Source organism: Haemaphysalis longicornis, unplaced genomic scaffold (assembly GCF_048455015.1).
Source record: "Haemaphysalis longicornis isolate Haplotype H1 unplaced genomic scaffold, Haemaphysalis longicornis Haplotype H1 scaffold_1, whole genome shotgun sequence".
Taxonomy (NCBI): domain Eukaryota; kingdom Metazoa; phylum Arthropoda; class Arachnida; order Ixodida; family Ixodidae; genus Haemaphysalis; species Haemaphysalis longicornis.
Window position 1 is genome coordinate 400127335 of NW_027526203.1, and position 26048 is coordinate 400153382.

The 26048-nt window shown below is 47.5% G+C and overlaps 1 protein-coding gene across 5 annotated transcripts in view; it reads right to left on the reverse strand.

Annotated features, from left to right (window-relative positions):
* Positions 1–1740: 1740 nt before the first annotated feature.
* Positions 1741–26048, reverse strand: part of LOC144155401 (uncharacterized) — a 142400-nt gene continuing 118092 nt past the window's right edge. For all 5 annotated transcript variants that reach the window (XM_077686801.1, XM_077686798.1, XM_077686799.1 and 2 more), the window contains 10 exons: positions 24850–25014; positions 22650–22803; positions 21441–21738; positions 20459–20725; positions 19478–19605; positions 17854–18228; positions 13884–14121; positions 11915–12510; positions 2861–3148; positions 1741–2630 (listed from right to left, as the gene is read on the reverse strand). In XM_077686801.1, coding sequence (XP_077542927.1) covers positions 2474–2630; positions 2861–3148; positions 11915–12510; positions 13884–14121; positions 17854–18228; positions 19478–19605; positions 20459–20725; positions 21441–21738; positions 22650–22803; positions 24850–25014 — 2666 coding nt within the window. In that variant the 3' untranslated portion in view covers positions 1741–2473. The remainder of the gene's footprint in view (positions 2631–2860; positions 3149–11914; positions 12511–13883; positions 14122–17853; positions 18229–19477; positions 19606–20458; positions 20726–21440; positions 21739–22649; positions 22804–24849; positions 25015–26048) is intronic.

Sequence of the window (26048 nt, forward strand, 5' to 3'; positions counted from 1 at the left end):
CATTAAGGGACAAGAGAGCGGAGTGGGTCAGGCAACAAACGCGTGTTAAGGACGTATTAGTAGAAATCAAGAAGAAAGGACGTGAGCAATATAACCGTTGGTCATTTAGGGTAGCAGAGTGGATACCTCGAAAAGGCAAGTGTGGCAGGGGGCGGGAGAAAGTTAGATGGGCAGATGAGATCAAGGTGTTTGCGAGGATAAATTGGTCGCAGTTAGCACAGGACCGGGATAATTGGAGATCTATGGGAGATGCCTTCATTTAGAATGATAAAAAATGGCACCCCGGTTACCAAACAAATCGCAGGACACCTCCACTAACGTGAAACCTGGGGTGGGGTGAAGCATGCAGTGTATAAGTGTATTCAATGATTGTAAGTCTCTCTCTGGCTACACGGCGCGCGCTGATTGGGCGCCGGAGAAGCAATCGCGCGCTTGTTGAAGCGGTGGCGCCCTATCTTGCGCTGAACCGGATGTAAGCAATTAAATGAGGCAGCCTGGCCGTAAGTTATCTTCGCGTCACACGCGCAGCATGCTAAGAAGCTTTACAGGAGAAAGCCTGGCGTTTGAAGCCAATTTCGAGACGGAATTTAACAAATTTCTTATTAGTGATTATTCCTGTATTTTAAATTCGTTTAAATCATGTTAGTTTATTTTGAACCGGTTTTATCCCGTGTACACATGTTTTTGACCATCGTTTGACAACTTTATTTACCGTGACGACGTGAGATGACTACAGGAGACGCCGACATCCAGACCCACTAAGGTGCTTCGCCCTAAAACGCAAGCAACTATAATAATTGATCAGGTTCGTGCGCATGTCATTTTTTCTGCCGCATCACATTTTTGGAGACAGATTACCACTTATTTTGCTGCGCATATCATTTAAATAAATGAATTGCCGGCCCTTACAGAGAGTTGTATAATAAAGTTATTTGTAATAATTGTTTAGTTAAAGTTAAAAAAACTATTTTTTGATTCCAGCGGCACTCAAGGTAGCTAAAACACGCCAATGGGCATAACTTCTCCCGCAACCTTAGCCTGTAAAAATGTAGCCTAATTATAGACCAGACAGAAAATCTCCTGAAGCCGATTATAGGACACGGCCACTAAAAAGTATCTTGTGCAGTGTGCCGAATGGAAGCTTTGCTTGATTTGAGAATGGGGACACTTAAAGGAAAAATAAATACAGTATACTGCTAGGATTTTAAAACTGGTGGAACGTTATGTGTTCAGTAAAGGGGAAACCAGCGAGCAGAACGCAGGACAAGAGGAGGAGGCACACACACAACACCGCTGGATTTGTGCCTCCTCCTCTTGCCAGCGGTGTTGTGTGTGTGGCACACACACAACACCGCTGGATTTGTGCCTCCTCCTCTTGCCAGCGGTGTTGTGTGTGTGCCTCCTCCTCTTACCAGCGGTGTTGTGTGTGTGCCTCCTCCTCTTGTCCAGCGGTGTTGTGTGTGTGCCTCCTCCTCTTGTCCAGCGGTGTTGTGTGTGTGCCTCCTCCTCTTGTCCAGCGGTGTTGTGTGTGTGCCTCCTCCTCTTGTCCTGCGTTCTGCTCGCTGGTTTCCCCTTTACTGAACATTATGAACCAACTAGCCCAGCAATTCACTCTCTTGAACGTTATGTGTCAACAGGGGCTCGAACTTTTCCCATGATGACACCTTCCGACTGTCATTGTGGAAGAACAATCTGGCGGTTTATCGAGCCAGCAGCCAGGAGCACACAGAAGCTAAGCAATAAAGAACATAACATGGTTTATTTTACATCTTTACATGCACAGCTATCGCTTATTTCCACGCGTAAGGCTTAGGGAAGGGAGGCAGCTTTCTCAAAGAACTTTGTACACTCGACAACAGCAGAGAATGCATGGAATAAACTTGTTTGACGGAAGCAGAAAATATACAATCGCAACAGTTACGGTTTAATGCAATAACAAAGAGAAAAATCTTAGAAAATAACACTGTCACTGCGCACATATTTTAACCTTCGTCTGAGTAGAAATGAACGAAGTATGGACAAAAATAATAAATTAATGCAGCATTCGAATGACCAACCCCCCTCGCCGCACAAGTTTCAAGCAAAGTCAGGAGTATTCGCCGCATCCTTGGTCAAGGTCCAGAAGTTTGCCCTTAAACGGACGGTGATACGTTACTGCTTCGCAGTTGGTTCGGGTTATTTGTCATGTCCATCCCGGTCAGAAATTCTTGTAGGCGTCTTCAAAAATACACGCAAGGCCCGCGCGCACAGACACTAACACACGCACACACAATGGGTAGTGATCATGTTCTTGCACACCGTGATGTAGGACTAGACTGCACCGCTCTGCCAAGGCTGTGCGACTGGTCCCAGTGGATGAAGGCGTACATCGACGCACCACGACCTCTGACACCGCGCGGCACAGCCGCGTCCAGGCCAGACCAGCTGCCGCCTGGTCCACACCGGAGGTGCCAGAAGCCACCACCCTCCGACACTACGTCGACGTCGTGGTGACCGGGCGTGATGAGTATAAGAACCTTGGCGCTTTCCGCAAGCTCCCCAGAAGTGGTGAAATGTTCTTTGGCATCTCATGTGTCACTTGGTGGTTGGCAACGCTAGGCCGAAGTTCAGGATGGACAAGATACGCCGGGCTGAAAGGGAAAAGAAAACGCGCTGCCTTGGGTTCAAGCACATTCGGCACCGAGATCCTCAAAGTAGGCGCACAACTATACGAGCATCTAAGCCCTGCTGCCGTTCGAGGTTCTTGACACGGCTTATGTTTCTCTAATTCCAACCGACATGTGCACACGGCGCTCAGAACGACGTCACATTTTGGCCACCGCACTGCACGGCACGACTGAGCTGGCGGAGAGTGACGTACTGGTTGCGCTGGAGCGGCGCCGGAGATCCAGGCTGTGGCTGTCCTACGGCAGAGGCGCGCTCCGAAGACTCCACGCGCCGAGCCAGCGAAGAGATGGAGTGGAGGCGGCCGCGGTCGCCGATAGTGCTCAGCTCGAGCGAGTCTGTGCCCTCCACCTGGATACTGGCTGGAGGAAGGTCCAAGCACGGAGAAATGAGCTTGCTGTCGTTGGCCAGGATCTCCACGATCTCGCACGCCGTCGGCCGCTGAGACGGGCTGCGCGCCCAGCAGCGTAGCAGCAGCGCCTCCCTGCGAGCGCAAGACCCAGTTGTCACCCACCCGCGACTGTCCAAAGCAACTAGACCTCCAAGTTAAACTATATACACGATAGAATCTCAGCATGAAGCCAGAACCATTAAAGAGTGTTCTGCGCTGAACAATCTGAGGGTGATTTGTTACGGAGTCGGTACTGTCCATCCGATCATTCTGAAGGCATTGGTGTTTTAAATTTTCAAAAAAGCAATTTGAGATTTATGAGATTATAGCGATTAACGGTCAGAAGAGTAAAAATTAGAGCTGATTTCTGTTTCGAAGGCATTGGTAATAAACACAGGATGTGATGATGTTCATAAGCCCCCAAACAATTCTGCGCCATGCACCCTCTGGTTAGTGACGAGCAGGCGACGTGACATTGCCCTTGTTTAAGGGCGGGACCATGATTCGGCACCTCCCTTCGCTCGGTAGTACGTTACGACCATACTGTGGAGACGGGGGCCCGATTGCTCTGTTTAAGATGGTATTTTACTCTGTACTCTCGGCTAATCCGTCACTGTCCTTTGTGAACAGCGGGATCCTCATCACGCTCGTTTCTCCCCCCCCCCCCTCTCCCTCCCGTAAGCGAGCAGAGGTCATTCCCCAATTAGTGAGGAGGATGGCACGGTGACAGCGTTAACTCCGCCTCATTAGATACACGCGCAGACAAATTGGTGGGTACGCCCTAGGGGGGCGGGGGGGGGGGGGCGGGAAGTTATTTCAGTGCTGATGATAATGATAATACTATGGTGGATGATAATGTTAATATTTATTTTTCTTCTAATAATAATAATAATTAAATAACTATCATCAATCGCTCTTATTTACGCGCCAGGGACAGCCAAGAGACATTTATGGGCGTCCGAAACAATTTATTAGGCCATTATAACAGGCGTAGGCCTCCCCCCCCTAAAGTCCACCACTGAGCACACGCAGTACTCTAAAATTTTGCTATGTAAAGCGAGACTCATACCTAAGAAATTTGCGACGCAGCATAACACCCAAACATAATTCAGTGCCTTTCGGTCTAAGTCGAACCGGCTCGATGTACCCTCAAGCTAAAGTACAGCAAGTTTTGGGGAATACACTTCCCGCACGTACACACGGGCAAATTTTTCCGCAGAGAAAGCCATGCACCTCATTTTGTGGTTAAATGGGATGTTTCGAAGCAGCTCCTGTGCTTTCGTGGACTGTGGTGACTATGATACCAGTAGAAAGAGTGACGCCTCTCCATCCGATTTATTGCGCAGACGTTATGATGCACCAGTGTGTATGATTGGCAGCCTTCGACATACACGACCGCTAATAACAAATATTGCGCAATTGTATTGACGCCTCTGGTTCCATTTCATCGCACAGATTGAATTACAATGTTTTTGGTACCTCACCAATGACTTCCCTGCTTAAGTTAGCTAGCGAGAAATTTGTTTGACAATATTAGTGACATTATTTTTTAGAGAAAACCGCTTGAAAACACTTGAACATAATACGGCAGGCATACAAACCAGCATTTGGGTCACCTCCGAAAACATTCACAAGGAAGCGCTTGCGATTGTGAATACGTAACAGCTTGGAAGAGCCCCAGAAAGCACATAGAGCTTCTCAATTCACACGCCTCAAACTCACCCCGACGGGGTGAGCTACACTCTCCCACCTCCATTACGCCATACTCCTCGCACAAGACAAGCAACAACGTATACCCCTCGTCATACGCCAAGCCTTCGCCGTTGCCCCCCCCCCCCCCCCGGATAAGAATATCATCTACAATAAAGTCCACCGCCAATCACACGTCAAGGCTCTCGCCGCCAGGTATGCTACGCCCCTCTTAATTGTGGCTCATGTACGATGCGGCTCATCTACGAGTGGAGCATGGGAAAGGGCGGTAAAGCATACAAGGAGGAGGGTGCGATTAGAGGAGGGAAGCATGCCACCGCCTCTGCACAGTTGCGGAAGCCCGCACGAAGCCTGTTTCTTCGGGAAAGCCAAGGAGTAGCATGAATTCCTCTCGGTGAAGCATGGAGGTCCCCCATGTACACGAGAACTCAAGTGCTTCCCGGCAGACCCAGGCAGTGAGTGCAAGAGGTAGTATTGTGATCCTTTCACATGCACGCCGCGTCGCGAGCTTACGGTGATGATGACTTTCTTTTTAGAGCGAAGCCAGAGTCCTTCAATGCCTCTCTGGTCATGACACTTCGCCGTCACGCTATGGGAGAGCTTCGTACGCTGCCGCGCCGCGGCGCTGGTGTTGATCGGAGGGCAGCCAGGGGCGTGGTCAGAGCGCGTTTGGCCGGGAACAGACCCCGCAGAAAACAGACGCTCACCACCTTATCAGCAGTGCTCTCTCGCTTTACGTGTCGTGGGCCACTGAAATGGACTTATTTTGTGAGTGGCGAAAAAATTTGGTGCGAACGGGCATGCTGCTACTGCGTTCCTGCCTGCCGGTCTGGCTACAGAGCAGCGGCGGCCGCCCGATGCCCTCCGATCTGCGATTGCGCCCCTCGCGGTAGCCTTTGCCCCCGTACGAAACTTGGCCGGGAGTTTCATGACCAGAGAAGCATTGAAGGACTCTGGCGAAGCTTTACTAATCTAGTCGAGCGGCTTCGCCGTCGTGGGGAATTAGGCCTTCATTCGACCGCATATGCGCCGTGCCCCTGGCAACGCATCACGTGACTCGCCTTGGCCGAGCTCCACCGACAACCCCGTTCGCTAGCCGCTGCCGGCTTAGCGCATGCACTCTCCGCAGCTGGTTCGCCCGCCTGACCACGTGACTCGCCGCGCGCATGCGAGCTTGGCCATGGATGAGAGCGAGGCCGCGCCCTCTTCTCTGAGCGTTGCGCGGGAGCTGGAGGATTTGAGCCGTCGTCGTCACGCGGAGTTCGACTGCCCCGTGGATATCGCCCGGCTTCACTGGAGAGGGCCCGGAATGACAAGCGCGCGAAGATAGCGTCGGAGACTGAGTAAGAGCGAGCCGTTCGGCTCGGAAAACGCCGAAAGCGGGACACAACTGTAGACAAAGGCAGCCTTTGGACGAGTAGTATAAAAATTACCGCTAACTCAAAGGTTAACCAAGTGAAACCAAGACTTAACCAGGCCAAGCCAAACTTCCGCTTTGAATTTCCAGGTTAAGCTGAGCTAAGCCGCAGCCATGTTTTCCATACCCAGCTTTCTCGCTCAAAATTTCAACCTCTCGGGAACCTAGAAAACCCACTTTAGGAAAATGATATTTGGCATAATGCTAGAAGTCAACGTGAAGATTAAAACGCTAAAAGAACATTTCAGGTTTCTGAAACTTTTTTGTGTAATTCGCTGTCAAATCTAACTCCCCATGCATTTCTATGGGATAGTTCCCATGGCTCAGGAACCCAGTCGCGCAACGTGCGCGACTTGAAACGGTGCACAAAGCAAGTATTCACCCCAAATATTAGCTGTGCAAAAGAACTTTTCATTTCGCTAAAAAATTGCAGAGTAATCACTGTTGACAGGACTGCCATGAGCGGAAAAGCTGCACGTGCTTCAAACCTCCCGAATCTCATCCTGCTCACATCGTATTGCATCCTCTCCCGTTGTAGGCTCTCCCCAATGGCATGCCCCGACATGTTATGCCCCGGCCTCATTGACGCTTCAGGTGGCTGGGGCGGCTAGCTGTAAGCAGGATTCGGCTGCAAAAGTATACGGTCAAAAGCGATTTCACCGAGACGCAAACAAGGATATGCACGAAGGAGCGCGGGGCAACCCGGTTATTTTGTGAGGCCCTTACTGCCTTTGTAGTTTTTCTAATTTGCTTCCTCTTATTTTCTCTTTTAATGCGTGCAGCGGTACTTTCTTTCCCTTTGATTTCCCGTATCCCCACTTCCCTGAGTAGGGTAGCCAACCGGACAGTACCATGGTTAAAGGCCAACTGCACTCAAATTTTTTTTGTCCAAATAAGTAGTATATGCTCTTAAAATCGTCATGGCGAAATCCTTAGCTTCGTAATCACAGAGAGCGCCAGGTACCGCCGTTCAAAGTACCTCCGAGCAGACGACGTTTGCACCTGGCGGAGAGTCGCCGTAACAAGTTCCGAGCGGCCTGTGACGGAGGTTGGGGAACCTGTCCCGTGAAGCTAGCGCTTCTCCGGCGACTTGCAGGGCGCTCCGCCGGGCGCAGGGAAGCGTTCGCCCGGGGTTTCTCTGCTACACCAGCGCGCTGTACCGGCATCGCCACCAAATGTTTAAACTAACCGCATAGGCAGTAATATCCCCCATTTTTCTCAATGCAAAAAAATGATTAGAAGCCTAAACCTATTCAGGCGCTTGCGAACGTGTTGGAGTTAGCAAAACTCCTTTTACTTGAAAATAATATTTTTACTCAAAAGAAAAAATAGCGCGAAAGGAGTACTTGCCTTACATTTGTCATTCCTATTGCATTTACCACAGAAAAAAAGATATATTATAAATTATTGACCACTCGCACTTCTGCGTCCAATATTGGCCTCATTTGGGCTGGCCCAACGCCACCTCTATCCTTTAGACATTTCCAAAAGTTTTACGACCCAAATAGAGTTCTTGTACACGCGGCTATAAACATTTGTGCGACTTTTATCTCCCTAGCTAAGTGAACCAAAATCAGCCTTTCTCGTAGTAACAAATACACCCGCACAAATACTGGCTGTCGTATTTGGGAAGTGCGAAAACTAAACTGCTCCTCTCCTAAACAATAGATTATATTTTTGTTCGATTCTTAAGTGAAGTATTTACTTTGAGCGTTAGATTTTGTTTATTTGAAAGTAAAACGTTTTCAACAGTACCTGTCTCTGGTTAAAGTAGAAAACAGCGGTAGATACGAAGTGTTTTCGTGTTTTAGTGCGTCATTTAGCTCTGGAGGCGGGCTTATAGTTTCAGATCCCTTTTATAATTCGATTCTCGATGTGCACACAGGGGAAGAAATACTGGGCCGATATTCACGAAGCTGTTTGCATGTAATGTATGGTAGAAATAGTGATTTATCTCCGCCCGCGTGCGATTTGTTCCCTTCAGAGAGCGCGACGTGATAGCCGAGGGGTCGGCTATAATAAAAGCTGCTTTTCGATATCGTATACGAGCAAATAGCTTTGTAAATCAGGGTCTGTTTTTTACTTGCAATGCCGAAAATTGCTATTCCGGCAGTTATTATGATGGAAAAAAATTACTGTCGGGCGGTCTACTTCATCTGGATTGATAGCTTAGGGATGCCGGAATTGCGCCCAACTCCATTATCATGGGAAAACGTTAGTGGAAGTTTTCCTGTGGAAATAAAACAGTGAAACGCGGCGCTAAGGTGGCTAGCGGCGCTACCACGCGCGTTTGAAGGCGGCTCTGAGCGGCCGCCGGCTCTGGCGCGGTCGCTTCCGTTCCCTCACGTACGTCACCTCCGGCCGCTGCTATGGCCGCCTTTTCTATTCAGTTTCGGTTCCGAAAACGCGAATGCCGCGAGCCGTTTGCGTCGCGCGCGTTGATGTTTGAAGCGCAGTATTTTGCATTTCGCACCCTTTTTATATAAACTGTTAGGTGACATTATTTTTACGTTGTCGAAAATTTGAGTGCAGTTGGCCTTTAACCTCCCTGCCTTCCCTGTACTGCTCCTTCCTTCCTTCCTTCCCCTAAATAAAAACTGATCGGAATGAAATAGCTGAGGGTTGTACGTCCACTCTCCACCTCTAAGGTTTCTTCGTTTTGAATTTTCTCGTTTTTGTATATATATTTTTTCCTCATTTTCACATTCCCAATCCTTGCCTTCCGGAATGAAATCCTTCGTACGCTAGATCGCATGACATCAACATCTCAAGCAAGTGCGCCGCCTTTATGCTACTGCAAATCACTTGAATATATTCACCAATTGACAAATCAGTGTTCAATATTTTTCTCCTGTTTCTAATGCTTCCGCATATCTTCTTACAATAGCTTTAAACATAAATAAAACTTTATTACGTCATTACTTTGTCTATCGTAAAGCGGGAAAGGGTGATTGTAGGATTTTCTATCTTCCCTTTACGACTAAACTTGGTAATGAGAACAAATTATCACGTAAATTCTATACTGATGTTGTGACACCGATTCCTTACATAAAAATTATTTTTTACGGGTACGAGGAGACATTTTAGATACTTTCCCTAGGTCCAGAACACGAATTCAGTGCCCCAAAGGTTAAATGTGCTGCTTCTTAGGTGGTTCGGGTGAAAGGGGAAAGGAAGTGCACTGGGGATATTATTGAGCCCAGCTGGGGGCTCACCTGCATACAACCCAGTGCGGTGGGGAGGGGGAGGAGGGGGATATAAAGATTATAGAGAGGAGAAAGGGGGTGATAAAGACATAGGTGGGCGAGTGCTTTGAATATATCTAACGTTTAGGTGCAACTGTGCACACATGCATGCAGCGCACGCTTGAGCGTATCCTTACCCAGGCATATTTCAGCGACTTCTGTGAAGCCTTATTATAGCTTCCTAATGGGTAAAAAATATTTTCCAGTACGCTTAAAAACTTTTGTTTACACCCATTATTTTGTAGCACTATCATGGTACGGTCCCAGAGCCAAATCTGTGTGCCTAATGGGCGCACAAAAGGTGCAAAATGTTAACTACACCCATTGAGCACCCATAAGAGTAGAGAAATGTTTACTGTCAATGTGAAGCATGTTCAAAAAATACTTCTATCGGAAATAGAACGTTACAGCATTCCCAACTGTATTCTGAGATAAATAAGAAGCCTGTGTAGAAGTTTTCACTATTCATGTCTCAAAAAGTACTCTTCCATAGGGTAGAAATTGAAACAGGCGGGCCCCAGGAGTCAATAATGGGACCTAAACTGTTTTTGTTATACATAAACAATGTAGCAGAGATTAGCAATAGCAAACAAATAATCATGTTTGCCCACGATACGAAAGCATTTTTCTCTGCTCCAAAAAGACTTCATGGGAATGAACGGCAAGTAAGTTTTTAGAAAACCTATACAAATGGCTTCATTAGCATAAACTGTGGCTGAATGCTGCAAGGAAAAATTACGCAATACTATTTCTCCCAAATAATCTGAGCAACTATAACCTCTCTATTACCCATCGAACAGAAGTAACTCAACAGACGTACATACGAGCACAAATTTCTAGAAGCAAGGTTCCAGAAAAGCATGAATGGAACACGCATGCCACACATACGGCTTCAGAAACTGCTAGGTCTATTGGCTGTATCACCCAAACAGGCGCAGTAATATACTCGGAAATTTTAATATTGCATGCTTGTATGGGGAACGACCACAAAGTAACCTCAATGACAATTTTGCAAAACGAGATCTTGAGAATCTACCAAGGTTCTGAAGAAGATACCAGCAGCCTACGAAGTAGGGAATTTATTTATAAACGCGGCATTCTATGTGCAAACCAAGTATATATGTGTAAACTAGTTCAATGTAAGCACAAAGATTTTCCAAAATCTGAAAAAAAATATTTTTGAAAAAGAATCAAATACTTCAAAAATGGTGATGAAATTATGGTAAGAAAGCAATACATTTTATATTGGTAAGATACTTAATAGACATGATAACCACCTAACATGCAGTGACGCACAAAATAGGCTACATCATTCATGTTGGAGGATAGTCTGAAAACTTGTCATAGTACTTTAACCGTAATTTCGTGTGGTTAGCAAAATCAATCTGCTTGGAGTATTGTGTGTTGCCTCGCGTACATTTATTGTTGAAGTTAGCTGCGAACAAGTATCACTAACGTTAAACGACAGCGACGGCGTGCCTTTTGTATCTTGTGTTCTTTGAAGGGCTATTAAATTCTGCATCCAAGAACTGAATTTTTTTATATTGTACCTGTGTTTTGAGAAATAACGTTGCTACATCTTGAGTGTAATTGTTTTTTGTTTTGCGTCCTTTGTTTTCATTACTGTGCAAACTCTACAAGAGGCAGTGACCCAGACAGACTATTGTAGCTTTTGCTTCCTCAGGCTAGTCGTAAAAATAAAATCATATGAAACTGCATAGAATAAAAGTTTAAAGTCGAATGTGAACTTCAAAATTAGAACTTCTGTGTGATTTTTCAGTGCCTTTTTGTGTAGAAATTTGGTCGCGCTGTTAAGTTTTTGCTTAAAAACAAATTTCCCAAAAGAACATTGCCTAATGCCACAACTTTGCTCTACTACATTGGAATCTAACTAGTCCTTCACAGCAATGTTAGTGCAATGTCCTGGTTACATCGAAACTCATTCTATTTCAGGTGTGCAATTTACCTTACTTCTTATATGCAAAAACACCTGCTAAAAACGACGCGAGTAAAAATCGGAGTTCAAAGAGTCGTTTTTGTGCTTTTTATGACGCATTGGCGTTGGTGATGCACGATCGCGGATACTCCTCTTTTTCCATCTACTTGTCCACTACTTCGATGATATTGGTGATATTGCATGACAATGAAAAAAGCAATTTCCCAACACTTGCGCAAATAAATGATTAACTACTTTAAACATTTAATACAGTGCACAGAAATGTTGTTATTAAAAATTACATCGTATGTATTTCAAATATTCATTTGTCATTTTGCACATCTAAGCAGAAGTGATGATTGATTGTAGGGTTTAACGCGCCGGCGCAACGCAGGCGATGAGGGGCGCCGTAGTGGAGGGCTCCGGATTAATTTTGACCACCTGGGGATCGTTAACGTGCGCGGAAATCTCGTACAGACGGGCGTTCTAAGCACAAGTGTTGCGTAGGAACTCGGTTGCTGTTCCCGGTAATGCTCCTCTGAGGTACTTACAGCTCTGGTTTGCATCCGTTGGGCACAGGAAGAGTGTTGTAGCCCTTGACGTACTCAAGGACTTGGTTGTTGGATAGGCCCTGGTACGGGAAGCTGGCAAACGTGACGATCTCGTAAAGCAGCACGCCGTAGCTCCAGACGTCGGACATGGTGGTGAAGATGCCATCGTTGAGGCTCTCAGGTGCCATCCAGCGCACGGGCAGCATTCCGCGCTTGTTGAAGCGGTAGTAATCAGAGTCGTACATGGGCCGGCACATGCCGAAGTCGCCAATCTTGACGGTGCGGCCGGCGTTGACGAGGCAGTTGCGGCAGGCGAGGTCACGGTGCACGTACTTGAGGTCCGCCAGGTAGCTCAGGCCGCGCGCCACGTCCAGCGCCATGGCAGTGAGGCAGCGGTCCGACACCTCCTCGGACTTGTTGCGGTCGCACTCCTTGACGAGGTGCCGGCGCGCCAGGAGGTACGTCTTCAGGTCACCGTACAGCATGAACTCCATCACGGTGTACACGGGCTCGCCTGTCGTGCACACACCAAGCAGCCGCACGATGTTCTTGTGGTCGAAGCGCTTCATCATCTCCGCCTCACTCAGAAAGTCCAGCTGCAAGGGGCACGCGTACACATAGTAAGCAAGTACACCCGAACGTCCTAGCACACGGACACTACGGCAAAGAGTGGTACAGTGCGTGAACAGTCGCAATAAGTTATGGTATGCTGAAAACACGACCGGCATGTCAAATTCGCTTTTACGGCATTTGTTGCGGGAATAGCAAGATTTCGAATTGCCAAAAGACTCGTGTTTCTGCTGCTCCTGAAACCACTTGGCGGTCTTGCGCCCCTGGAGGCGCAACCAGTTAATGGGTGCTAGACGATGTTCGCATGACCGCTGTTGCGCGTCACTGTGCCCAACATACATGGATCATGCATCACTAGAAAGGCCAGCTAATCTATTGTTTAGTTATATTAAACGATGCTTTTGCCCATTTTTTGTGTCACAAGGAGATCCATAAGTTCGAACACAAAAAATCATATTTCGCACTTTCGCCCGCATTGTTGAAAAATTACAGCAAACTACTTGAATACATGAGGTTTGCTGCACATTTAGAAGGCATGCCAAATGACTGCGTAATGAAATAAATAAACTGGTTTCAGCCAAATACGTTCCTTCATCTAGCGGCTAAAGACTTAAAACAACTTCGCTAACATAGTATTTTATGGTTGAATGCTGAGGAATATCATTTTCTATACCCGTTGGCGGCACACTTATTGCCCTTCCTTTGAAATTTCTTAGCATTTTTTTAAAGCTTTCCGTTTTTGAGGTCGAAATATGCAATATACATAACCGCATGGCCCAACATTATGAACTTCCATTCCTTTCAATGTATCTCTGCATACTGCCGTGTTTATACCTTAGTAACAAGAACAGTTCTGAACAAAATGCGACCAAAATTTCACGGTAGGAAAATTATCGCTCTGCCAACACGTACGCAGAATGTTATTCTTCTGCGTTGAGCACGGTGCATATGTTAGCGAATTATGATTTTATAGCTTTAGTATTTCTTTAACAGACAGGTACATTTATTCTGCTGAAACCATTTTACATCAGTCACGCAGCCGATCGGTATGTCTGCTAAGAGCGAAGAAATCCCAATCTGTTACGTCGAAGTTTTTTCTATAGTATTAAAAAAAATGCAGGGGTTAATAAAGCAAAATTTCGTGTTTAAAATTTCGAATTTCTTTCAATGTAGTATGCAATAAAAATATCGTTTGGTATCAATCAAACGAGACAGGTTATCCTTTCAAACGACAAGCTTCTAACGCAATTCTAACGCGCATGGGTTGCAAACTGACGCGCAGCCGCGACCAAACAAACATCGTCCACATTTGGCTATGTAGCCCGAGGGAACGGCACCACGCCCCTAATTACAGTGCACTCAATTGGGCACAAGACCTGCGTGTAGAAGGAAGCCGTACCTTCTCTTCGACGTGCGCATTGACCTTCAGCGTCTTTACAGCAACGGCCTGCCAGCACTGCTCAGTGACCAGAGCCTCTCCACCAAACACGGTGCCGAATGCGCCTTCGCCCAGTTTTCTGTTGATGACAATGTGGTCCCGTGGAAGTTCCCAGCCATCCAAAGAGGGCAGATGGTTTGACGTCAGCAGCCCCAGCTCGCGCATACGGGCTTCGGTTTGCTTCACTTTCTGCTCGTACCTGCAAAAGCGAAGCCACCGTTTGTGAAGTAAACCACCCTTATGAGCACTTAAGAAACTCCTCAGAACGATGCCCCCTCTAGAGTTCTGCGTGATGAGATATCTCACCGGAACTTCGCAGAAATATCTCTTAAACCTGACAGTAACCTCTAATCAAGGTTTTATATTTGTTTATTTATTTATTTGTTTATTTACCACCAAATTAAAATAATGCGACCGCGAAATGTTTGACCTGCACGCATATTTAGAAAGACTGGGCCTATTTTTCTTACTCATGAAACATAAGGCCGCAGTTTTAATTTGGAGTCTCGTTAGAAAGTCCGCCCAGTTGTAAATGACAGCGGTTATTTTGTTGTTCTTGAAAACTAGCCTGCTACGTTTCCAATATTTACTTTTAAAGTTGTACCTGCCAGATAGGTGATTGTACCGACACTCTTCACAAGAACCTTGTAATCAATTTGTAATGTCTTCAACGGCCAAAATATTATGAATTGAATGATTACAGGTAACTGCCACCTGAGTAGTTGAAAGACTTGCGAGGTGTGTACTGCGTTTAATGCGCGCAGATTCAGAGCAAAAAAAAAAAGTAATAGAACGGCTCCAAGCTAGCCTCGCGACTGCTCTGAAAGGCTCGAAAGTAAACTACGCCCATTAAGTTGTGGAACAAGTGGCGAGGAAAATGTCTTGTGCAAAAATTTATTCTCCATATACGCCTCGATCTTCGCGATGGCTGCGCCGCCTGCCGCCGCTTCTCCGCGGCGTTGACGGGATTTGCGCTGCGTGGCTGATAGGGGCTCGTGCAGTGTTTTGGTTCTGTTTTGCTTCTTTTTGCCTTTCCGTGCCCTAAAAAAGCTTGTTATGGTGACGTTTAGTACGTTTAGATCACTTAAAAAGCAGCTGCGTCTTCGTAGAGTACGCGATCGCCTACAAGAGCTACCCGGGGACGCGTTTTCTGCGCACTTCGTCGCCGCTCTTTCGGGCGCCGGCGACGGTAGCATCATATCACCACTGTCACCTCCAAATACGTCAAACACAAATGAATTCTACTGTCGCCTCGTTTAGACCTGATACTGGCGCAGTGAGAGGTTGGCTTCATTTTGCAGCGTGGACAACGAATGCGGCTTCGTTTCGAATATATACGTGGCAGAAAAATATGTTTCGGGGATATGATTACCCGATTCCGGACAATAACTTACGCCTTTTATAAGAATATAAACCATGCGAAAATGTTAAGTATATTCCAAGCCTGTGCGTCATTAAATATTTGCCCACACACGCCTTATATAGCAAGAACCAAGGCAAGTTAATGAAACCACGGAAAAATAAATGATGTGCAAGTGCGTAAGAAACGTAATAGCTCTAACGAAAATGAAAAAAAAAAAAAAACAGTGCAGCTCCTGACCAACTATACGCGAAATGCACTGCTATTTCGCGAAACATAGGTGGGGGGAGGGGAGGGGGACGCTGTGTACAAATGCGGAGCGGAATCAAGCAATGAACGTTTTAGTAATCACACACACCAATCTCGCGTTCACTGTCCTTTTGTTTTTCGACTTCAACGAACAGCTGATCGTACGGCGGACGCATTTTTGGAAGTATACAGGGTAGGTAGTTCAACAAGCGATGAAAGGGGTCGTTGGAAGAGTGTCGCACGTGATAAGGCCCTCTGATTTCCGTTTTTGCTTTATTCTACAGGCTCCCTGTGCCATATGACGACATTTCGAAGAAACATTTAGTCGCGGACGCGGATTATATTTTAAGCCCGTCTCCGCGCTGCTCGCAGAGGATATATGTAGCAGATGAATGTTTGCGGGCGCTCACCTCACGACAAGACGACTCTGTCGTGTCCTGATCCCAGAGTATATACATGCATTGCCCATCATACTTTTGTTGAATATTCCCGGAATTATTACAGACTGGCTTGTAAATGGTGGTGATCAATATCAAAGGTATAATATTGGCAAACGTAACTGGCGTGCTGTCAGGTACATTTACATCGTAGTGTATAGCCGTAGCATGAACATTTGAGGAACCGGTGATTACGGAGACACTGCTAGTAAATTCAGGGCAGTGTAACTACAATCGGCTTCATCATACGCCGGTTCCGCGACGCTGGCCTGTGACACACACCTGGCGCTTATACAGACAGAATATACCACACTAAGATCGCGTCAGAAACATTTACACTCTCGTAAACACACCCCATTTGCGAACAAAATGGCTGCTCCACATAAACATGGATTTCAAACGCCCGCAAACGGTAATCTCGGTCGTGAACGTGCCGCCAAAGCCACGGCGACAGTGGGGAGCGGGACGCGGACTCCCGCGCCTGCTTTCGAAATAGGCCGCTAGGGTGATTTCAGTGGCGCCCCTACAGGCCGCGCTCGAGGCGTATAAAGCACGGTATTAATTGAAATGATCAGATTATTATGCATTTGTAAGCCATGAAATACGGCCTGCATTGGTACATTTAACAGCGGAGCAGCGTCAGCTTGGGCTCTGTCCGTGCAGATCGTTGATGGAAAACTCATCTCGAAAGAGAAAAAAAAAAAAAAAAAAAAAACGCTTCCCGTGGTCGGAATCGAACCTGGGTCCCTCGCGTTATGAAACCGGCATTTATCCGATGGCATGCGGGTCGTACAACATTTCCTTTCCATTCGTAGCGCGCGCGTTGGCTTTGGCCTTTGGCTTCGGACAACGGAAGTTTGGATTGTGGACTTGGATCTAACTCAGTTTTCATGAAGAAAACTTCACTTTTAAGAGCGAATGCTCTTTATAAGCGACCCCAAACCATCCACCGCCGGCGGCGGCGTCGGCGTCCGCAGTGCTCCTCTATATTTAAGAAAGAAACAGCATCCGGCGCCAGGTTTCGATCCGAGGACTTTGCGGGCCGCAGCCCGACGCTCTACCGAATAAGCCACGGACGCGACGCTGATATCGGTGTCAGAACGCGCCTTATATCTTTAACGCACTCAAACTACGTCGTCAGCGGCGTGCGTTGGCGACTCAGCGGCGTTATAGCGGCTTGATAACTGCGTGGTGTACACGTGATATACAAACCCGATGGAAGAGATGGAAGAGATGGAAGAGAAGGCGGCGAGGCGGTGGGCTGCGGGGGCCGAGCGCAAGCGCCGCAAGCGGGCCGACAACCGTGCATTCGCACTTTCACAATCTCCCCCTCGGGGAAATGCGGGGGAATTTTTTTAACTATCATTCTCTTAAGAAAGGGTCAGACCTTAGAAAAGCCAAGTTAAAGTTGGTGAAGGCCGCCGGTTCCGCTGTTTCCCCAGTCTTCGCACCTCAATTGCGAAGTAAGAGGGCCGAATTTTTATTTCGCCTCTACAAATTACGGTCACGGTTACGATTTGCATGCTGGAAAATAACGCTGTCGACATTATTTCAGCGCGTGTGTCAATCAAATTTAAATATTACTCTTCAAAAAAATTTTTGGAAATATTATGGGGTTAACGCGCCGGAGGTGTACACCGTGGGCTGTGAGGCGCGCTGTGGTGGAGGCCTCCGGGTTTAGACCACCAGGGGATCTCTAACGTGCGCCAAAATCTGGACACAGGCGTTTCAGTTTTTCGCCTCCATCAGAAAAGCAGCCTCCGCGGCCGGGATGGAGCCTGCGTGCGTGGGCCCAACATATCCCTCGCGGTAATCTGCGGATGGGCTGCCGCGGTGTTTAGAGAAGTCCCCACCCTTCCCTTCCAGACCAATCTGCATAATGTACCTCTTCTTGAAGACGACGCAACATCCGATCATGAGCAGGGCAAAGATGCTGAGTCCGATGACGTTGGCCACGACGATGGCGAGGTCGCAGCTGGTGTTGAGCACGTTGCGCAGCCACTCGAGCGGGCACAGCACGGGCTCCTCGCTGCCGTCGCCCTGGTTTCGGCCAGAGGGCCAGAAGATGGGGCGCAGCGGCGGGCCCAGCGCCAGCCGGTCATCGCCTTCGCCCATGCCGGGGCTGTACGTGCCGACGTGCAGCTGGCTGCCGTTCACCCACTGCCGGATGATCACGTCGGTCAGCCGGGTGGACCGGTAGAAGCGCACGTGGCCAGACACGCCGTGGAAGTCGGTCGCGTTGATCAGCCGGATGAGCTCCCTGAAAGCAGGAGACGTCCGGGCCGCGCAAACTGTGCTCGCCTCGCGTGTCTAAACACCATACCAGCCGGTGGCTATATATACCTACAGCCTGGTTCAGTCGGGTTTTATTCAGCTGTCGCTCGCGAGAAAGAGAACTCGCTCTAGCCTGATCTTAAACGACCATGGGCAGCCGTAATGTGTACAATTTGGCTCTACAAATTATAATTACCGCAGAAAAGGTTGAATCCAGAGTTAAAAAGAGCGCGAATTTATTGAGAATGATAAGAGAAAAAGAGCTCAACGCAGCGCTCGTGTTATCTGGTTTTTCTTTCTCCTCTCCTTCATACCCGGTTTGCGCTGTTTATTTTTTTTTCCTTACGGGAGTACATTAATTTACGTTTAATTTGCGGCATTCAGTCGTCCAGATCGAATAAGAAGGCCGCACCACGATTAAGAAAGGGAGTTCAGGAGAGCAAAACCATTTTGGAGCCACTGAGGAAAAAAAAAAAAAAAGTTCTGGCCGACCGATTAGGAACTTACAGCTTTCGCATAAGATGTCAGCAATGGTGGCGTTTTCTTTATTTCTTTAAGCACTGCTGTTTGATTCTTGCTGAAAGAGCTATAGGCGTGTGGGATGGCATCATGTTCAGTTTTTTTTTTATGCCAACTATTCAAATGGAAAGTTTTACACACCCGAGTGACACCTGGGCTGCAACGGGATCCAGAGGGCTTCAGATTAGTTAAGACAAACTGGGGATTTTATTTTACACCGGAATCTAATACACACGGGCTTTTTTTTGCTGCCCGCCTTTGTAAGAAAAAAAAATCCGCTGCGGCTTGGAATCGAAGTCACGACCTCGTTCTCAGTAGCGCAACGGCTTCAAGAACATTGTCGCGCAGTAACACATTGTAATTACTTTGCAGGGCTCACATGCAGATTGTAGTAATCTATGTTCAGTGTGGGAGCAGCCATTTCAACTTAGACACTGCAGGCACAGATGTGCAGATATGTTTCTCGCCCGACTTGATCAAGGGATCTTGCTGAGCTTCGGGTGAGCTTCTGCCTTGCCTTGAATGCTTGTAACCGGGCTGGAAAATTTTACAACTTTTTCTGTCGATTTCAAATTCAAGCCGTAACAAAACTCGTGCTTTGCGGGCGCTCAGCATCTATGTCGCGTCTTGGTATTTTGCAACTGGTACTCTTGAGGGGATGGGTGCGCTCATGGAAAGCGGTATAACGCAAGGTGTGTGGGACATTTTTCACTTACTGAAATGTGCCATCTTCATGAATAGATGACTTGTAGCTGTGGTTTTTCTTAAACAATGCGTCCGCGGCCAAGGCGAAGACCCACACTGCGTCGTAAGCATAACCACCGTAGTCAACGTCTTCCCTGTCCTGGACGGAGAGAAAATGCCGATACGTTAACTTGCCTTCGTTGCTGCAATGCCAGAAGCCACGCCGTCATTGCCTGCCGCTGGAAACTGTGCAACACTGGCTATCCAATGCAAGCTATCGGCAATCAGCTTCAGACAACACAGGTAGGCCGCAAGAGTGACCGTTCTAACATGAGGGGAAAGAAAGGTGGAGGATAGCGAGGATCAAAGAGGAGGGGGACAAGGTAGGAGTGCGAGAAGGTTTGGGGTAGAAGGAGGAGCCAGAGAGGAGTATACGAAGATAGAAGTGGAGCGAAGTGGTATTGGAGGTAGTGGGGACGGGAAGGTGTAAAAAGAGAGGATCGGAGAGGAGGGGAAGGCCAAAAAAGTACGATTGATTCAGGTGTACTAAAGGTTGTATAGAATACTGCTTCATCAGAAGACTTACAAGCTCCCTATAGAGAAAGGCGCAGGACAGGGGGGACAATCTCTCTCACATTGTTTCAAGCCTGTCTTCAGAGTGTATTCAGGAAGCTTAATTGGCGAAAATCAGAGGCAAGAATAAATGTTGAATGTTTGAGAAACCTGTGGTTTTTGGAGGATCACATTGCCTTATTCAGTCAGACCATCTATAAATTACATCAGATGCTTCGAAAATTGTACTCCGAAAGTTTAGTTTCATGGTAAAGAATAAACTCGTAAAATACGAAACGTTATGTTCAACAGGTATGCAAAGGGACGCGTCTTCAAGGTAGGTAACATAAAAAGTGGACACTTATCTACCTTGGGCACGTATAGTACTACTGACTCAAATCATAGAAAAGAAGTTAAACGAAGAATAAGTGTGGGATAAGAAGAAATAATGGACTTCCTACCTGACTCAGAGCGAGCATCTTGTACTGCTTCCTCCAATCGGCAACAGTTTTGTTGTCTTGCATTGTGGCGTTGTCGTCTGCGAATGCCTTCGGATGCAGACTCATGTAGCCTTCGAGGGCGCTTTTCATTTCATTGAGGGTGCAGTTGACACTTTCGTTGAACCTCTGGTTGTAGTACTCGGTGTTATACCACTGCTCGTTTCGTCGCTCTTGCTGAGCAAGCCATGTCGGCAGAAACCACTGGTAGCCCTCCTTTCCCGTCATGCCCTGCAAAAAAAAAAAAAAAAAAAAAAAAGCCGCATCTCGCCTGCTGTACTCCCATCAATGCGAACTATAGGTGAGCGCTGGCACCTTTTAGTCTATCTGCTCCAAAATGACACCTTGGAAGCGCCAAAACGACATCGAAAGTTGAGTTTCACACTTCTAGCTGCACAAACGTACAAGCTTTTTTGTTTGTTCTTGTTTTTCGCCTTCATTCGAACCCGCAAGTTCTTGCTCAGCGTATCAGCCATCCCAGCCATCGCGTCAATAGACCGCAGAGGTGTTCTGATCGGGTGACATTCACCCTATAAGGTGCGCGAAAGGCGGATGAAATAGTACCCGCGCTAAATAATATCTCCGACTCCATTTCCGAAGTTTCCCAGCCACGGCGGCCGCTTTTCTGATGGAGGCGAAAAGCAAAACCGCCCGTGTACGAGATTTCGGCGCACGTTGAAGATCCCCAGGTGGACAAAATTAATCCGGAGCCCTCCACTACGACGCGCCTCATCGCCTGCGTTGCGTCGGCGCGTTAAACCCTACAATCACTCAACCATTTCCGAAGGTAAATGGCTTTCGGAAGCGGACCTTGCGTGAATATGCAAGCGGCAGCAGAACTTTAAATAGCCGGGCAAAGCGGAGAGATAACGGTAGCGGAGTAGGGAATGGTCGAGTTTCAGCTCGACCAGGCGAGGAAGGTGTCGCTTTCCCTGACTACGCGTACCTGTTTGTAGGCCTCGCACATGACGGCGCGTGCGGCGTCCTCGTCGAAGCCGCCGATAATTATGCGCGCATTGCGAGCCTTCAGGTCAGCCAGGAACGGAGCCATGTCGTGCAACTTGTGCGTGCCGTTGTGCGAGCTGTGGTCGTGGGGAAACTTGCGGTTCGCGATGAACGTGAGGCCCAGTTTCTGCATGTCGTCGTGCAGAAGGTTCAGGTACTCGCTGTACTTGTGGCCGTCCTCCGTGAGGGCCGCCACGCGCCGCCACTGCAAAGCTTCCAGCAGCTTCAAGTAGACGAACCTGCGCCGGAGATCACGTCGGGCACTGGAGTCGCTCCGCGAACTTCCTACACGTGATGGCACACAGACGCCTGCCCGCTTCAAGACCCCGTCTACTGCAGTCAACTGTATGCGCTCAGTGAAAATCCCCAACTCCAGCACACAGAAGCACGTGGCTCTCAGTGAGTGGGCATCTATTCATCGATTCATCGGCCATTGTTCGAAAGAGTGCCTCGCAATACGGCGTCATTTAAAACAGCCAGAAAGTGAAGCGACGAAGCCTTTGATTATCAATAGGTTAGTCCGACCTTAGATATCGTAAACAAGGCAGTGATGCAAAAAAATGTCCTAATGCTAGCTCGTACACAAATACTTGCAAAAGAAATATACAAATATGGTGATGTGTGAAGTTGTTTGGAAATCAATAAAGAATAAGTAAAAGCTAACTGGGTGATTTTTAATATCTACATTTTATACTCGAACACAGCTGCTTCAGGCTTCCCAGGATTTGAATTCTATCAACCTGCGTTCCGCCAAAACATTTGCATACGACTGTCTAATTCTTGAGTTGTCGACTCTAACATAAACTCGTTAGTTCCAGTGCTGTTATTTAAGTGTCAGATTAGCAATGACGTCAATGCCTCCGAGCATTATAATGCGAATCAAAAGTTACACACATGAAATAGCCTTAGGCACCAGGAGTATTAGTTCGTTTATGGCGAGCACTTGTCCGCAGGATAAGCCCAATGCTATGCTGTGCCCGTTTCTTTTTTCTGACCGGCTATCACATTTGCTGTCGCTTGGCCGCGACACCACGAGCACCCCGGTTCATCAAAGCCTCGGCAAGCCATCTATTCCCACCACACAAAATAGCTTCCACGCAACGAAAGTAGACGTGCACCGCACCCGGGCAGGCGCAGGGGACGGACGCACCTGTAAATGTGGTTCTCTGGAATGGTCCGAAAAAAGTATGGGTACTTCTCGCGCTTCGAGAACAGGGCCCCTTCGGCGCTGTAGCTAATGATGGCCGTGTTGTAGTGTTGCGCCACGGCCACGATCGGCTCCAGCGTCTCAGTGCATGCGGGTCCTGCGAGCGGTGCGGGGCTGGTGGTGAAGCGCAGTTAACAGGCGTGCAGTTAACACACTGGGGCTGTTCGATGTACAGTTTCGGACTCACCGCGGGCTCCCCGAGAAGCAGTCCGGCATTCGATTTTCCCATGTATCCTTATGGCTTCGGGGTATCCTTGGACTACCCTCGGTCTGTCCGCGGTGAGTCCGAGACTTAATTGAAGAGCCCCACTGATAACTATGCTTTCAGAGTTACGTCTATTGCGTCACTGATAACGTCATGGGCGCGAAATTTGAAAGGTTCTCATTAAATTGGAGAGTTCCTCAGTTTTTCTGACCTTGTGTGTTTTCAGTTCAAAAGGCCGTATTTCTGGCCTGGAATGAGGTTGAGTGAGTTACTAAGGGCTAGTGTTCTTTATATGAAGCGAAGTTGTATTTTGGATTCATGGCGCTTTTCAATGGGCGCGCCGATGCAGGCACGCTCGCGGCGGAACCGCAAAAAGCTCGTGAAAACAGGTCCCCACGGATGATACGCCCTTCGCCATTAAATGAGAGAGAGAGAGAGAGAGAGAGAGAGAGAGAGAGAGAGAGAGAGAGAGAGAGAGAGAGAGAGAGAGAGAGAGAGAGAGAGAGAGAGAGAGAGAGAGAGAGAAATTATACGATCTGAAAAATAAGGAGCATAGGCCGGAGAAAAATATGTGGTGTGGGCGGGATGTAAACTTTATATTCGATGGAAAGTCTAAAACGTTAAAAGGTATTTCCCCACAAGGAAGGCCCCTCTTCAAAGATATATTTTCACAAGGTAGCATTTCATCCAGTATTCCTTCAAGTCTCCCACGGTATGCAGGTTTTACATAGAAAATACAAAGTCGCACGGCACTACCGCACGCTGCTAAGAATCAAGCGGGCCCAAGAAACAATACGGGGTCACATTTATGCCACAGGTACGAAACATCAATGCATGTTTTCTTCTTTTAGATTGCCTCTCAAGAGAGTGCCAGTACATATACGTAGCGCTCTTACACCCATCGCTGTGTAGTTTAAAGAAGCTTACAGTGGATTAGTGGAGTCACCGGGAACTTACATCAAGTCACCGAACACGTCTGCTTCTTTGCACCAGTTTTTTTATTCGCCAACTAGGCTAAACTTATTCGCCACCAGGCGTGATGCATTTAGTGGCTGGGTTTCGCGAAAGATGCAGTGGCCAGAGCAGATTTATTCTTTTTTTTTGGAAAGACTCGATGTTTTATCCGTGTTATACGAGAGGTCTCATTTTCGGGCTTTAAATCGGTTTTAAAATCAGGTTGTATTTCCAAAGTTGCGAACCAGATAGAAATGCAGTTTTTTAAATATTGTTTCTAAACCACATTTTCTTTCAAAAACACTAATATATTAAACATAATAAACGCCACAACACACGAGTTCTTGGCACATGTAGTGTGCCACAAAGAGTCGGCGATGCTGATAAACCCACTTGTAGAAGTCGCACAATCACTGGGCTTTGGAGCTGCCATTTCTGTCATGCTACGACTGCAAGCCACTTGAATTTTCATTTAGAAGTAATGTCAGTGGGCAGTGGCTGTATGCGCTGGCGGCGAAAGGGCGCGCATTAATTTCTTTCGATATCTGTAGCTATATTTTGCGCGTTATCTTGAAGTATGCGCAGGCGGTACGCATTTTCCAGCAAGATATCAATGATTAAATGACTCACGCGCAGTGCTCTTTTTAAAGTATTCAGGTCACTCATCATACCATAGGCCCATTTTTTTCATTTGCGAGAATTGCGCTTCAGGCTATACACACCCCACATTAACAGTTACCAAAGAAAAAAAAAGCCTTTCTAACGGTAAATTTCCGGGAGAGAAACAGCGTTTAACCCGATTTTCATAAAGGTCGTAAGTAGGGGATATCAGAAAAAGAATTTCACTCTAAAATAAAATTTCCTAATAATAGTCCTTTTGAAAGTTCTGAAATATTCTTCAGAATATACCCATATGATTGCATAACACGGATTCCTCCCCGCTCTACCATGCGGTCAAGCACCTGCTACAGGTAGGCGACTCACCCAGGATGCCAATGAGGTGCTTGTAGTTGGTGCTGGTCACGTACTTGATGTAGCGCTTCATGACCACGTCCTGAGCGCATTCGCCGTCCTCCTCGAGGATCTTGAGCCGGTAGTCCACGAGGATTTTCGGATCCCGGTTCACGGCATCCATGGCCATGTGCGCCGCTGCACGGACACCACAGGTGCAAGCACAAGGAGTGAAGCCCCAAAAAACGTCTCTGGAACCATGGTTATCAACGATAGGCGGTAGCATTGTGTATGTGACAAACTACGAGACTTTTGTTATATTGAGTAAACTTTATTCATCCATACTGTCGACGGTGTTCCTGTTTGTGTGAAACGGTCAAAGCCAACGTTCTTTTAGATGCGACTGCATCTCATTCACTCGCCTTGTCCCTCCATACGGCGTTGTTGTTGTCCGTCCACACCCCTCCCCCATTCTCCTCGCTGCGCGAGCTGCACTCTCCGCCGCTCACCCCCTCTTCTCTCCGATAGCGAACACTCTCTCGCGAGGGGCATTGGATTGGATTCGATTGGGTTAGGTTGGGCTGGGCTGGCTTGGATAGGATTAAAGTGGATTGTGTTGGATTGTGTTGCGTCATAGCCGCACCACGTTGCGTCATAGCCGCGGTCATTCCAGCACCGGCGTTCCGATTTCGGGCACGTGCATAGACTTGATCTTCGCTGCAAATTGCACGGTGGTCCCGTTACTTCACCATCCACTACCCGTACACTTCAGCGACCACAAGGCCGTCATCGTTAACGTTACGCCCCGTGTTAAATAAAGAATACATCATACGCGTTCCTCACACGTTTCACGCAATTAGAAAATCAACCCAACGGAAACACCAAGTGAACCCCCAAGATGCGTCGCATCTCCACAGGGTTCCCCTCGCGGGAAGGTGGGGTAATTTTTAATTGAAAATTGCAACTTCAATGCAAATTTTGGCTATACACTTCAGTCATGCACGCTGTCGTGGTTGTTGGAGTCCTTATGGTTGATTGCTGGTATTGGGACTAACGGTCTATATAATAGATTTACAACGCTAATAATGACGTCAGCGCGACTTGAACGCAGCAGTTCAAAACTGGTTCTGAGAGATTACTAGCAGCATCTAAATTTTAGAGGCGCACGAGCACCGATGGCCAACGAGTGCCAAAAACTGTTTGGTTACTCAATGGTTAGTATTAGTAAGTAT